The 16,209-nt window shown below is 40.1% G+C and overlaps 1 protein-coding gene across 1 annotated transcript; it reads left to right on the top strand.

Annotated features, from left to right (window-relative positions):
• Positions 1–1,311: 1,311 nt before the first annotated feature.
• RBP2 (retinol binding protein 2) lies at positions 1,312–8,665 on the top strand. The gene is made up of 4 exons (XM_054282988.1): positions 1,312–1,384; positions 3,995–4,173; positions 6,941–7,042; positions 8,612–8,665. Exons 1-4 carry the CDS (start codon positions 1,312–1,314, stop codon positions 8,663–8,665), a joined length of 408 nt encoding a protein of 135 aa, XP_054138963.1.
• The last annotated feature ends 7,544 nt before the right edge of the window (positions 8,666–16,209 follow it).

Here is a 16,209-nt window from a genome sequence, read left to right as displayed (position 1 = left end):
CCACTCACTGAGCTCCCCTTGCCTCTGCCCCACTGAAAACCCTTTCAGGGCTCCCGCAAGTGCAGATCAGGATCTTTTCCTTGTCTCAAATTAGCTCCTGAAGTTGAGGCATTTTAAGAACTCAACCCACAGAAACTCTCAATTTTCTTTGGGTTTGTTTTGGGGTTTTTTTTAATCCCTGTACAAATTTTCAGCATTTGTGGAATTTTAACTTGGTTAAATTTAAACAAAGTAAAGGCATAGAAGGGAAATCACAAGATCAGTAACTCTTCCCTTTACTAATTTCTGAGTTGAAGATCTAGACCTTAATACATTTTCTAGCAAATTTTTAAATAATATTCCAATTAAAAAAAAAAATGAGAGGAAGGCAAGGAATTCAAGTGTTTTACTTTTGGTCACTTCAGTTATTGTCTCCATGGAGCCATCTGTACATTATCTTGTCTGATTAAAGCCACAACATAAAACCTTATCTTAAACTAATTTGCTTTTACTACTTACTTTAAATTCCAGTAAAATTTGACTGCACATTCTCTGTTCTGACACATTCTGAATGTGCTTATCTGCACAACTGAAATCCATGTTTTTCACCCCAACTATGTATAAAATAGATTTCCAATAAAAACTGGCATGTTTCAGAGGAATTATGAAATCATTTTCAGGGCAGGATTGATACTAATTATGATAGATTTTGATTTAGTTTACATTTGCTAAACTTGCTCTTAAACCAAAACAAAAAAATGAAAGTGTAGTTGGTATAAGCACAGCTACTGGTATATGGCAGATATATTGAAAATTAAAAAAAGCCAAAAATATTTTGAACAGGAGTATTCTCTTTCCTGTCCTGTCTAATGTTTGTTTCACATTCAAGACTTCCTTAAGCTTTAAGTGGGAGTTCTGTATGGGTCAGCTCTGTAAGACTCAGGTTCACAGGGAAAAGTGACACGTAGAAAGGAGCTAAAAACCAATTCACCTTGGGAACCTTAACTGGCTTGTACAATTTGCCACCGTGTTCAATATATTTCAAAGGTATCCCATAATAGCCAGCAGTTCCCTACAAAGGTCACTGTAAAATCATATCCTGTATTACTCCATATTTCTGAAATTGTTCCTTGTCTGCCAGCTGCTCAGCTGGACTTTGCCAATGAAAGCAAAGTTTCCAGGGTTATCACTCTGCCCCTTCGACTGCATTATCTACAAAACCATAAACCTGAGTGGGAAAAAAGCTCTGGGGAGGTTTATAAAAGATTCCCTGAGCAGAGGCTGAGCCCAGGCTGTGCTCCTGAGCTGAAGCTGCCTCTGTGCTCTGCCACCATGCCTGCCGACTACAATGGCACCTGGGAGATGGAGAGCAATGAAAACTTCGAAGGATACATGGTTGCTTTAGGTAAATGACAAAATGTTAATGAGATCAACAGAAAATAGTTCAATTCTGAGTCAAATCATTCTAAAATTAATGAGCTTTTTCTGTAATATACATTGTGGCATAAGGGTTGCTGCCAGATCAAGTAGTTGTTTTCAGAATTGCAATGATCTAAATATATAAGCAATTGAAGACTGGTAACCAAAGATGTTATTTTTTAATTAGATAAATGAAAAAACAGATACATCTGGGGGGGAAGCCCCAAACCAGCAGGTTTTCAGATCTAAAAGCTCTTTTTTACCCCTGGTATATTCTTACTGTAACTTGCAACAAGTTAGTTAAAGAGGAATAAGATATTCTATAGCAGTAAATTAACAGTAATGCCATTATTTAATTAGTGCTTTGAACTAATTATGGTACAGAGGTGAAAAATTTGATGCTTTAACTGATTTTCTACTAGTTTTACCAAAGAACCTTATTGCTAATTGATTGATCTGTTCAGATTGAAATAGAAGAAATACATAAATACATACAAATAAACTCTAATCATTATTCATCAACAACTGAAAGAAGTTGCAATTTTGCCAAAGCTTTAACTCTCTTAAGAGAGAAATTCAAGTCTCACTATTCATGGTTTTTAGCTTTTGCATTTGTGGAAAAAAATTCAATATCTTCAGGGACATCTGTAAATATTATTATATACGCTTGTGAGGAACAAAAAGAGAGAGTGCTTGAAAATGAGAATGATTAGGACAATGTCTTGAATTTCAGGAGAAAGATACACATTAATTGAAGAGATTTTTGTGCATATGTGCATATATAAACTATAAGTTATATCCACACAATCAGCCATAGTAATTTCAAACTGCCAAATGAATAAGCAAAAATAACCCAACACCAAAACCAGCACAAATATGCAAATGCTAGTGATGAGTCTCAGAAAGAAAAGGCATGGAAAGGGTGAAAAGATATTCTTCTGCTCTTTTTCTCCCCATTTTACATTTTGCTGGTATTTTAAGTATTAATATGCTCAGATTCAAAGCACACGGGTTTTGAGGGATATTTTTAATTCATCTGTCCTTTTAATTAATGCATACACATTTCTATACTTTAATTAAAGATTAGGTTTGCCCTCTAAGTCAGAAAGTTTGATTTTATCGTAAACATGTTACAAAGTATTTAAATATACTATAATGGAACTACATATCATTTTTATTGCTTATATTGTTCAAAATGCAGTTATGAAAACCATGCTTTAATAAAACCTCCCTGATTTTTCTCCAGGAGCTACAAGACCAATATATTAGTCAGAAATAGCATTTCTTTAGAGGTCTAGACATTTTTGCCCTCAGAGAGAACTAAATTTTACGTTGCCTGGCTATAAATCAGCCCCAGAGATACCTTTAATCCACCACAGCAGATAAAATATACCCAAGAAGCCTTGCATATAAATACTGAACAAAACCATTATTCCCCATGTTTAAAAGCCACATTTTTTTTCAAGCCTATCCTCTTGCTCAACTCAATTAGCGCTTCCCAAGTAGGATAATGAATCCAGCAGGAGAAAAGGGCTCCATTAGGGAGTGGCATTGCTGGGCTGGCAGTGATTTACAGCCACCAGAGGACGGCCAGCACGCCAAACCCAAATCTTTCAGAGCTGCAGGAGCATGGGAGGTGATTTCATGTGCACACAGCAGCACAATCAGATCCCCATGTCAGAAATTATTATTGCAGATGCTGCTGGAACTGGGATGGTGCCAGGGATGTTGTCCCCATGGTGCCAGCAGGGCTCCCAGTGCCAAGCATCATGTTAATCCTCGCTGGGAACAAAATAAGGGTGCCAAGGGGATCAGCACTGCAGGAAATGTTGGCAGAATATGAAACAGAAGCTGTCAAATGCTCTGCACAAATGCTCTTTTTTGACTTTTGACTTTGAGTTTGTCTCCTTTTGAACTGCAATTTGTTTGTCTGTCTGCTATTGAACAATAATGGAATTCACATTTTTGTTTGATTGCTTCTCTTTTCGTTTCATTCTTTTACACTAATTAATTAACCTCTTGTATACTCCCAGACTACAGGTTCATCATAAAAGTAACATGCCCAGGTCCTCTTGATTACATGCTTATTCTCCCTTGATTACATACCCAGTCTAACATGCTAAATCTCAGATAAGGGATATTATTGTGAGATCCTTCTTTAGTGAGGCAAAAAAGGCACTCTCAGGCTTAATAGCCCCTCTTGTTTCACATTCTCAAAAAAATTCAGGTGATTAAACACACCAGCATCTATTCACTCCTGCTTGGATGTTATATGCTCACAATATTCCCACAGATATCCCATTAAGAAATAAATTTATTATCAGTGGAAGAGCCTCAAGTTGAAAGTGTACTTGTAAGGACAAGATGAATTTTATTTGAAATAATGTTTTTCTCTGAAAAATGTTGCAGTAAGAGCACCAATTGTGGAACAGTATAATATTGTCTATATACAATATTTTATATTGTATATATACAATATATAATATGTGTATATATTTACACATTATATTTTTTAATGTGTAAATATAAATGCTGTGGGGCTTTATTTTCATTACCAAATCCTGGAATTTTCACTCTCTTTTCTGGTTTTTGACAGGTATTGATTTTGCAACTCGTAAGATTGCGAAACACTTGAAACAAACCAAGGAGATTGTTCAAAATGGAGACAATTTTAAAACCAGAACACTCAGCACTTTCAGAAACTATGATCTGGATTACACTGTGGGGGTGGAGTTTGAGGAGCACACCAAAGGACTGGATAACAGAGTGGTGAAGGTAAAAACTTGGTGTCTGTTCACACCACAGTCAGCTCCAGGAGCCTGCAGCTGCCAAAATCAGCTTATAATATCTATTACATGAATGGTTATTGTATTATTATTACAAATGCATTAAGTCAAACCCCAATATTTTACTGACATCAGAGGATTTTTATAAAGCAGAAGTAATTTGCATCCTGAGACAGTTTTCTTTCCTGCTACAAGCATTTATTAGAAATGCAAATCAGGATGGCTACTGAGATATGTGAGAACAATCATTAATTAGGTTTTTCTAGTGGGGGATTTTTTCACCTTTTCTGATACACCTTATGTATCTAGAAGGCAGCAAAATTGCATTTTTACCTATGCATCCTCTTTAAGGAAACTGGGGGTTGAATTTAGGACTGCATCAATAGCACTTTTCACTTTGGGATGGGTTTGTACTGATCAGTCTCAGCGGGCAGTTTGTTTGTTTTGGCAATTGCCACAGGAAAAGTGGCAGCATAAAGGACATGTTTGTGTTTGAACTCACACCATCCCTCACTGGAGGGACACAAATTTAGCAGAAGACATGGCTTGCTCACCATAGATCACTTTTAACTCTCAAACTAACTTTGTGCAGTGTAACTCCCATGATTTCTTCCAAATTATTTCTCATTCACAGCACTGCAAGCCATCAAAGAGTAAGACCCATTTTTTTTTTCACTATCCTGAACATCCCTATATCTAAATTTTCTTTCTGTCTCCTTCTCCAGTGAGCACTGAGTGGAACTAATTCCTGTGACAAAGTCCATGCTTAAAAACACTGCTCCCACATCTCTTCAGAGCAGTTGAAGGCATTGCTAAGGATCTAAGGACTCATTGGTTTCATCACTCCTTAAATCCATTAATTAGTGCTCCTCTAGTGCTCATCACCACTACAAAACCTTGCTCTGAAAAGAGGGAAAGGAAAGGAAAGGAAAGGAAAGGAAAGGAAAGGAAAGGAAAGGAAAGGAAAGGAAAGGAAAGGAAAGGAAAGGAAAGGAAAGGAAAGGAAAGGAAAAAGGAAAGGAAAGGAAAAAGGAAAGGAAAAAGGAAAGGAAAGGAAAGGAAAGGAAAGGAAAGGAAAGGAAAGGAAAGGAAAGGAAAGGAAAGGAAAGGAAAGGAAAGAGGAAAGGAAAGGAAAAAGGAAAGGAAAAAGGAAAGGAAAAGGAAAAGGGAAAGGAAAGGAAAGGAAAGGAAAGGAAAGGAAAGGAAAGGAAAGGAAAGGAAAGGAAAGGAAAGGAAAGGAAAGGAAAGGAAAAAGGAAAGGAAAGGAAAAAGGAAAGGAAAGGAAAAAGGAAAGGAAAAAGGAAAGGAAAAAGGAAAGGAAAAGGGAAAGGAAAGGAAAGGAAAGGAAAGGAAAGGAAAGGAAAGGAAAGGAAAGGAAAGGAAAGGAAAGGAAAAAGAAAGGAAAGGAAAAGGAAAGGAAAGGAAAAGGAAAGGAAAGGAAAAGGAAAAGGAAAGGAAAGGAAAAGGAAAGGAAAGGAAAAGGAAAGGAAAGGAGGAAGGAAGGAATTGTGCATTTATAACCCTACCTGATTTAATTACAATACTAATTTCTAAAGGAATCATGTTATTTGTTTCTAGAGGGGAAAAGGAAAAAGCACACATGTCATGCCATTACTTTCTGAATTGCTCTAAAAGTATTTTCTGGTCATTTCATTAACAAAACAATGCCTCAAACACATTAAAGTTAGATGAAGGTAATAAAATTGGTAGGCAACATTTAAATGTAAAGAGGGCATGGATAATTTAAAGAGCATGTAGCTTGAAAATTCCGTAAATAAGAAAGAAATTAACTGAAATGGAATGAGTTTTGTCTCATTATTAATGGAAAGCTCCCTCATAAGAGAAATAAATCATCCAGTGCTGGACTAGAAAATAAATTAAGCTCCCAATATGCTTGGAGCTTTATAATAACTGAGCTTTCATGGACTGTAACTGGTGTCTAATAAGGAGATGTCTGATACATGGTTAAATACACCCCTAAAGGACAGTGGTTCAAATGCAGTGCAATTCCAACAAAGTTGCTTTGAATGTACCCTGGCACATCTGCAGACAGATAATTCAGCCTCTAAAGAGAACTTTTCCTTGCTGAAGGTTCTCCTGCTCCTGAAGGCACCAGGTCCAACCTGTCTGCCCAGGCAGGGTCAGCTACAGCCCATTGTCTGGCTTATGATCACATCTCTTTAAATTTCTTACTAATTGTTTTAATGCTGTGGGAACTGACATGTGAAGACCAGGTGTGCCATCAGACATTTCAGAAAGTACATTAAAATATACAAACAAATTTAGTGGATGAGATGATAGTAACATACTGTTCCTCTAGTTACTTTATGCAGAGCTAGAAAATGTGTTAGCACTGCACTTTGCAGTACAAGCCTTCAAGCCTTCACTCATGAAACCCTATAACTTTTATTCATTAATGGCTTTAAACAGCAAGAAAAAAATGCATTTTCCGTATATTGCACCAGTAGCTGTAAACACACTCAACAATTCACCAGTTATTGTGAACATTTGTTACTCATGTGTGTGAAGAAACTCATGGAAATGACAACAAAGCACTGCAAAAGCTTCCCTCTGTCACACTGCTGTCATCCTGAATGCATTTGGGTTTTGTTTAAATGCTTTGGGGATTTTTTAATGAGGAAATTGGAGAATGATAGGAAGCAACTCTAATTGTGTATTCACGTTGTTTGAACTTATTTTTATATGTTCATAAGCTTCTGGTTAATGTAACTGAGTTAATGATCTGATTCATGCAGTCCCTGGTGACCTGGGATGGTGACAAACTGGTCTGTGTGCAGAAAGGTGAAAAGAACAACAGGGGCTGGAAGCACTGGATTGAAGGAGACATCCTGCACCTGGTAAGGGCTGCACCACACACCCACAGCACATCACTGAGGCTGCAGCATAGGCTCAGGTTTTCCATTTCAAAGGATTTGTTATTTTTCTCTAGTTAGCAAGGTCTTTAGACAGCTCTGATCTCTGAACTCTAAGGAAATTTCTCCTCTGTTTCAGCTCAGGAATGCTCAATTTCTGTCCACCTGCTCCCAATTTAGTCATAACCCTGCAGTGTTTTTTTTTGCTCCAGTCCACTTCCCTCCAGCCCTCAACCCTTCCTGTTGCATTGCACCTCTAACAAAATCTTTTTCTTATATAATCACTGGTAAAGCAGAAAAAAAAAAAAAAAATCAGATTGCAAGGTAAATTTTTTTTTTTTCGGAGCCAAACAATATGAAATTTTAGCACACTGCACTGTAATACAGATCAGAAACCCCTGAATATTTAAGAGGATCCCACAAAAAAACCCTATACTGCAATTATTTTTTCTTAGTTCAATAATAAATTCAAACACCTAAAGTAGCAAGCTGTAGCCCAAAGATAGCTGTGGTGAGTCCAAGAGAAGCCAGAAAATTCTGTGCAGGAAATCAGCAATCAGTGATGTGCAGAAAGATTTCAAAATGACAGTATTGTAGAATCACAGAATCATTAAGGTTGGAAAAGACCTCCAAGATCACAAAGTCCCAACTTTGACTGAACACCACCATGCCCATTAACCCATATCACAAAGTGTCACATCTACTCATTTTTTTTTAACATTTTTCATAATGATAATGATTACAGAGTTGCCAATCAAGAAATGGGCATTACAATACCGGGTGGCACAGCAGGTGGATGGAGAGAGATTCTTGAGAGGAGCCCATTGTTCTGTCCTAAGCTTTGCTGCAAGCAATCTGCCCCTTCCCAGGCTTGCTGTACACGTGCTTGGTGTGGGCAGTCACAGTGGCTCCCATCTCTGTGCCTGAAAGGGCTGAGACAGGAATTCAAAACCACAAAGTGTCACCCAACCAAAATCTCCTGCCCAGTGCACTCCTGCAGCTCTGCCTGAGCACACATTCAAAAGCTGACCCGGAAAGTTCTGCATGCTGGCACCAGGGTTTAGGCTGAGGACGGGGGAAACAAAACCAAGCAGATCCTTACAGCAGCCCCCAGAAATTGTCCTGCAGGCTTGGCCCATTGCTGGCCACCTTTTCCAGTCCCTTGCAAGCCCTGTTTGGCTCAGGAATGCTGCATTCCTGGTTTTTTATTTATTTCCTTGTTTCAGTGCCTCTCATAAATTTTGGTAACATGAATTATAAACTATTACAGTATATTGTTTCAATAACAGAACATGAAAAAGCCTTGGATTAAAGCCAAATTTCAATGCATCCTTCATCTTTATTCTTCTTAGAGTTCAGTTCATGTATCAAAAACTAATTACTGCAACATGAAATGCATACCTTCTATTTGGTTACATATAATGCACTTACTGTTCTCTGTTTCATAAGTTTTTAATGCAGTGGTTCAGTTGTAGCAATTTCTGGTGGGATCTGGTATATATGCAAAATAAAACTTCTACCGCTATATACTTACTAATTGTTTCAATACTGTAGGAACTGACATGTGAAGACCAGGTGTGCCATCAGACATTTAAGAAGAAGAACTAAAATGGAGCAGAAAGCCTCCCAGATTTTCATCACAATGTTGTGTTTTGTCTAAAGAGAAGAATGAAGCCATATTTTCATTCCTTTGACACTTCTATGTGAAGATATTATGTGCCTGTTTATGGAAACAAACACATTTTATAGAAATAACATCAAAGAGTTACATACCTCATAAATTCCTTTATCTTCCAGTCTAGAGTTAAATAAAAGTAATTTTCTTTCAAATTACGTTTCCCTACATCTTTTTAATGACTTCCAGAGGAATGTCCATTAGCAACAAGGCTGAAAATGAACAGCCACAATTATTTCAGTCACAGTCTGTGTCTCCATAGTGCTGTATTATCATAATGTCTCTGGGTGACTGATTAACACTGGATATTCACTGGACTGTTTCTATTTAATTTAGTCCTGGATCACTAAGTCCACAGTTCCAGGCAACAGAATGCCTCACTGAGCACAGTACATGTCCTTTCACATCAGGACTGTTCCCCTGGATTTGGCCCAGGTCTAAAGCTGCTGCTGATTATCCCCTGATCAATATCCCATGGCCTTTGTGAAGTGCTGCAGCTCCTCAGTACCATCCAAACATGGATCAATGACAATGCTGTAACTTCCAGTTAGAGCTTGCAGCCTAACAACCATCCCCGTGGGGAAATCTGCTGTTTGAAGCAAACCCTGCATGGAAGAGTTGCTCCATGGTGTGAAAACTAAGGCACACTTAGGACTGTGAGAGGAAAACTGCAGAGTACACACAGTGTGCAGGTGCCCTGCGCAGAAAGAGCGCCCAGCATGCTGCAATCTTCACCTTGTACCACCTTTCAGAGACTGTAAAAAGAAAAATCTTTTCCATGCAATTCTTCTCAGTTTTATTCAGGGTTTTTCAAAAGAATTCATGTTCTTTGCTAAAGGCAAGTTTAAGTTAACCATGGATGATGAACACTACTTCAGTAGATAGAAACTTTTATTATTCAACAGAATGTGTGCACACCTTCCCCAGAAGAGCTTGTATGCCCAAAAGCTCATCTGCTTTTTCCAATGACATGAATTATTCTAATAAAATACACTGTCTTTCCTACAACCTTGCCTTTCAGGTATAAAAACTTCCACATCAGCTTTAGCACTGTTAAGTTCCCTCATGTCCATAGGCTCCCATCCTCTGTTTAGTATGGGAGGAGTGAAAATCCACTGAACAGATCAGTGGCTCTGTGGAAGCACAGAAAATATGTGAAAAAGCTTTGGCAGAAATGGAGGAGCATATGCTTTCTCCTCATCTCCACCTGCTCCTCAGCCCACTCACTGTCAATAGCTCAGGGTAGGAAAGGAGGGAGCCTCCCAGCTGAACTAGGTTACATCTGCAAAAATCTGATTAATGTGCCACCAATACTTCTATGGCCATGACCATTAGCCTGGTTCCAGTTGGGATTGAGATAAATTTCATTTTAGTAGCTAGTACAGAGCTGTGTGTTGGATTTAGCATGAGAATAATGTTGATAACACACTGATGGTTTATTTGTTGCTAACTAGTGCTTCCTCTAAGCCAAGGACTCCAGGTTCCCTGTTCTGCCTGTGAGGAGGGAGGGAGCAGAACCAGGACAGCTGACCCAAACTGGCTAGAGGGATATTCCACACCACAGAACATCATGCTGAGCATATAAAGCCGCAAGAAGGAAGGGGAAAACTGTTGTGTTTGGGATGGCATTCCCCAATAATTCCTTGGGCTTCCCAAGGAGCTGTTACATGAGATGGACCCCACTGTCCTGGACATGCCTGAACACCCACCTGGGAAGTGGAGAATGAGCTCCTTGTTCTGCTTTGCTTGTGCATGCAGCTTTTTCTTCACCCATTAAACTGTCATTGGCTCAGCCCTGGAGTTTTCTCCAGGATTGGCTCTGTGGTGCTTAGTTGCCAGCTGGAATTAAATCACGACAGGCATACAAGTGCATATGTCAGGATATTTTTATGAATTGGACTTTGCTTCTCCTGATAAAAGTTGACTTAGTATCAAACTTCTTGTGTCGGTTGCCTGGGCAATGCTTTCATGTTATCTTGCACAGAAGAAACTGCACTTGGAGTTAGTAAACTCCTTATTTTGTCTTATTCAGCCCTGACCTGGACTTTTCAGTAGAAATGCATTCAATTCATAGTTCTCAGTCTCTGCTAGTTACAAGGGAAAAAAAGTACCACAGCTCATTAAGCTTTCAAATTATTATCAGAATGTAATCACTAGGAAACAAAATGTGCATGTTATAATCAGTGACATTTCTCCTCGTTGGTTCTTGCCAGGAGTAACCCTGTTTGTAAATTCACACCAAATCATAAATCCAAAGAAAACCTTTCATATATATCACAAGGTACTATCATCAATGATGAGTCTGAAGAGGGAAAGCAAACATTCTTTAACTGGTTTCTTATTATGCTCACTAGTTCTGGCTAATGGTTATGGTTCAGAAGTAAAGGAAGCAGGCAACTGAGCACAAGTAGACTTTGACTGGGAGGAAACTGGATCTGCCCTATTTTTTTGCCTAGCTCAAAAATGAAAATTTCTATTTTTTTGCCTAGCTCAAAAATGAAAACTTCTAACAGGAAGTGAGGAAATATGCAAGCTTTTTACTCTCCAAAACAACATTTTCTTTTTGCACAGACTGATACACAAGAATTTGCAGTCTCCTTTACAACTGCACAGTGCTGGAGACAGAGGAGATATTCTGTTGCATTATAATTCCTCCCAAAGTTATCCTTGTTTGCATCATATTTGTGATGTTAGGCTGGTCTCTAAGCTGTTCAAAGTCCCTTATCTCCTTGTCAGCAGATTAAATACTTGTGCTGGAGGAACAGACCTTGCTGGTAAATCAAAGAATGTTCATTCACACTCTTTCAGCCCTCTGGCACACAGTGCTGTCTCAGGTGTTTTGAAGGATTACCATTTGCATGGATTCTTTATTCTTTTCCTCACAGAGAATATTGCTCAAGTACAGCCCCAGGAAGGGAATTTATCAGCAACCTTCTGATCCAGTGTAGTGGGATGACCCTGGATGGATTCTTGGAAGCCACCAGAGCCTCTCTCTCTGACTCCTCTCTGCAGCTGCGCAGGGGAGACAAAAAACAACAAAGGTTTTATGGGCTGAGATAAGGACTGGGAGAGAGATCCCTCGCCAGATACCATCAGAGCCAAAATGGGCTCTAATTAGAGATATTAATTGACTTTATCACTAACAAAAGAGAGCAGGATAATGAAAACCAAAATAAGATCTTGGAAACAGCTTCCCCTCACCCCTCCTTCCTTCCCAGCTCTACCTCCTGCCCCAGTGGTGCCAGGAGACAGGGATGGGGGTTATGGTCAGCTCCTCACCCCTGGCTTCTCCTGCTGCTCAGGGAGGGGAGTCCTTCCCCTGCTGCACGTGGGGTCCCTCCCATAGGACACAGTTCTCCAGGAACTTCTCCAGTGTGAGTCCATCCCACAGGCTCAGAGTCCTCCCAAACCTGCTGCAGTGTGGGTCACTCTTGCACGGGTCAGCTCTCCAAGGACAGGCTGCTCCAGCCTGGGAGCGGGGCCCATCTCTCCACAGGCCTCCAATGGGGTCACAGCCTCCTCCAGGATTCCCCTGCTCCAGCCTGGGCTCTTACACGGGCTGCAGGTGGATCTCTGCATCCCTGTGGATCCCCATGGGCTATAGGAGCATCTCTGCATCCCTGCGGATCGTCTTCCATGAGCTGCAGGTGGATCTCTGCATCCCCATGGATCCCCATGAGCTGCAGGTGGATCTCCAGGAGCTGCAGGTGGATCCCCACAGGCTGTGGGTGGATCTCTGCATCCCTGTGGATCTTCTTCCATGAGTTCCAGGTGGATCTCTGCCTCCCCCATGCCTCCATGGGCTGCAGCTGGATCTCTGGCTCCTCCATGGGCTGCAGGTGGATCTCCATGAGCTGCAGGTGGATCCTCATGGGCTGTGGGTGCATCTCCATGGATCTCTCTCCCCCATGGGCTGTGGGTGGATCTCCATGGATCTCTGGCTCCTCCATGAGCTGCAGGTGGATCCCCATGGGCTGTGGATGGATCTCCATGGATCTCTGGGCTCCCCCATGGGCTGCAGATGGATCTCCATGGATCTCTGGCTCCTCCATGGGCTGCAGATGGATCTCCATGGATCTCTGGCTCCTCCATGGGCTGCAGGTGGATCTCCATGAGCTGCAGGTGGATGCCCATGGGCTGTGGGTGGATCTCCATGGATCTCTGGCTCCTCCATGGGTTCAGGGCACAGCTGCCTCCCCTCAGGCTGCAGAGGATCCCAGCTCTGGTGCCTGGAGCACTCCTGCCCCGCTTCCTCCCTGCCCTTGCTGAGCTGCTCCTCTCCCACATTCCCACCCCACCCTTCTCTGGCCCAGCTGTGCAGTTCCCTTTTCTCCCTTCTCTGTTCCCACCATTTCTGAGTGACCAGCCCTGTCCTTCTCTGGAGCTGCCAGGGCTGGCTCTGCTGGACACAGAGGAACCTCCCAGCAGCTGCTCACAGGAGCCACCCTGGAGCTCCACCCTGACAAACCTTGGCCATGCAAACCCAAGAAATCCAGAACAGAAAACCCTGAGCAACTCAACCCCACTTCCTCATGAGTGCAGGACTGGGTAAAGAACCAGTACCATTGCCTGTCACTGGGCTTTTCAAATGACAATGGCAAAGCTGTGCGGAACAAATTTTTTATGGTGGAATTTCTAAAAACCTCTGCACTGAGCCAACTGGCTCTGCACTGAGCCAATTTTTCTTCCAAAAAGTTAAGCATTTTATTGCCAACTGCTAAAAGGAGAGAGCAACACTGCAGGCAGAGGCTGTAGAATAATGTTGTTAAAGCTGCTACCAGTTGTGTTCTGTGGCAAAGCCCTGCAGTGCTGCCTTCCTCTGCAGCTCTGGAGGGTCACACACAGGCACAGAATGCCTTCTGAATTTGCCATGGATATCCTGGATGCTCTGCTGCTTGTCAAAGATACTCCACTGCCATCTGCCAAGAAGTCTGAGGTTTTTAAATCAGCAGATCTGAAGGAGACAAAATTCAACAAAAAAAAAGTTGCTTAGTAAGATTTATTTGTATTCTTCTAAGCAAGAGTATATATTTTCCTTTAATGGGGAGAGATTGATAGAAAGGATTTCTTTAGCAAGTTTTTTTTCCCACTAGAAGAGATTATTTTCTTTAATTTGTGACTGACTTAAAGGGCAGAGGTTGCAGCTACTTTAATTTCAGCTTGCTGATTACTTCTTTCTTCTGCAGATTGTGAGGATTAGAAGAAATCATTTTGTGAAAATTAGGTTTAAGATAATACTAATGAGACAAGCTTTTTAATAGCTGCAAAAATTTTGTCAGTTATTCTCTAAATAGCACATTTGCTTTAATTATACCTCACACTGCAGTGCTTCAGTCACTATTAAATAGAAATGGGAATGCAATACACATGTACCATATCCATGGAGATAAATATATATTTTTTATATCTATATATATATATTTATATGTCTATTTATTTATTTATTTATTTATTTATTTATTTATGCATCTTTACACATGTGTATTTACATCCAGGGGTAGAAGGGTTCATAGGTGCCCATGACATTTGTTTGCCTACGCCCCCACATCTTTTGAACCAGTTGCCCAGGGCAGACTGGTCAAGCAAAGTAAAGTAAAGTCTCTAAATGTAATATTTCTATAATATTATGTGAAAATTAATAGCCTGATAGAATGCCTCCAGTAAAAGGCTACAGGGTGAGCTCATGTTTATCAAGTCCCAGAAAATAATTTAGGATAAATGCCTGTAACCATGGAAAACCTTCAGCTGGATGCCAATGAACTCAACCATGAGATAAAATCCCCTAGAAACTGAGTTTTGGTGGTTCTGCTGCTCACAGCAGTACTTGTTTCATTGTCTACTTTACAATATTTAATATTTTTTCTACTTACTAAATGATATGATTTGTCTTTTTCTGGCTGTCTCTATAGGATCTGACTTGTTTTTTTCAAAATTTGCTCATCTTTCCCTACATGTGTGTAGGGGAAAATAACTTTAAGAACAAATAATATGTTTTCTTTTGAGGTACCATAAAAGTCCATTTGTGTAACAAGTGAGACAACAGGTTCTCAAAATACACAACTTTATCTTTTCTTGATATGGTTTTAATTAATTTTCAGCTTTTGAAATAATTGAAAGGGCGTCAAACTAGATATTGGAGCTTGTTTTGCAAGTGGCTCTGCTTAAGTCAGAGCACTTGCAGGGAGTCATTTATTCAGTTCAGGCAGATCAGATCCTGATCAGGCCTTTACTGAAAACAGACTGTAGACTCTGAGGCTGCTGAATTTCATGCATTCAAAGTGTCAGTGTCAGAGAAGTATGGCTATTCACTGTTGTTGATACAATAAGTGAATGCAGTGAAGTTCCTGAAAGTTTAGAGACAGGGTTTTAAGTTAAACATTTTTCTTTTTGCTTAGATATTGAAAAGAAGCAGCTAAAAATAAAGGCATGTGACATATGGCATTTTTTCTGCCATTTAAAAAAAAAGTAATAATTTACATTTATTTGCATACCTATGTATCATACTGTATTTCTTTAATAATCATGTACAACTTAATTTAAATTAGACTTTCATTTTCTAAATACTTTTGAGAAGCCAAAAGCGGTCAAGTAGTCAGGAAAAACAGCTGGAGGATGAGCTTTACTGGATAGAGGATTGAGGCAGAGTTGAATTGCTCCCTTTGTGAAATAACAGCCTTGGTTCTCTGAAAACACAGATTGCTGTTTGCTACTAATGGGTGCCTTGTGTAGCATTACAGCAAATTGCTTTCCTTGATGGCATAAACTGAATACACAGCAAACACGAGCACTTAGTTAAAATGTTAGCACAGCCGGAGTTGCTAAATGAAAATAACTGTTTTCCACAGCAAGGATGATCAGAACTGAAGGATTTCTGGTTTAGGGGACTTGTGTTATCCAAAAGAAGAAGCAGCCCCAGGTTTTCTCTGGCCCTGCTGATTGCACAGGGGTTCTGCAGCTGAACCTTTGGCCACATCAGTGTGGTCCCAGTGGAAGCCCAGGCAGCTCCAGGCTTTGCCTGAGCTTGGCTTTCTATGTTTTTGTAACTGGCTTCTTCACAAGAATAAATCTCTAGATGCTGTTGATACAGTTTTTGTAATCTCTTTCAAATAAGAAAGTCAGTCCTTTGTGAGGTCACAAAAAAAACCACCCTGTTTTGCTTACTGTATCTCTCAATATAAACATGAAAACAACACAACAGCTTCTCAGGTCTCAGGTTTTATAAATAAAGTGTGTGACAGAACTTGGTACCTGTCCTACTGTAAATAATTTAAATAAAAAGAGACCCAGAACATATTTGGAATCTTCCAGTGAAAAACTGAACACATTTTGGCACCTTGGGATGGGTTAAATAAGGCCCAAATATCTCACCTCACCCTGCAAGTTTGTTTCCTAATGGAATTGAAACAGATCAAAGTTATTTAATAGAATAAATCAGTATCAAAACAGTGCAACAATTTATCTAATAATCTGGGCTTGC

The sequence above is a fragment of the Melozone crissalis genome, unplaced genomic scaffold (genome assembly GCF_028551555.1).
Source record: "Melozone crissalis strain CALT ecotype California unplaced genomic scaffold, PUWL_Pcris_2 ptg000034l_1, whole genome shotgun sequence".
NCBI lineage: Eukaryota > Metazoa > Chordata > Aves > Passeriformes > Passerellidae > Melozone > Melozone crissalis.
This window is presented reverse-complemented; position numbering and strand designations above follow the sequence as displayed.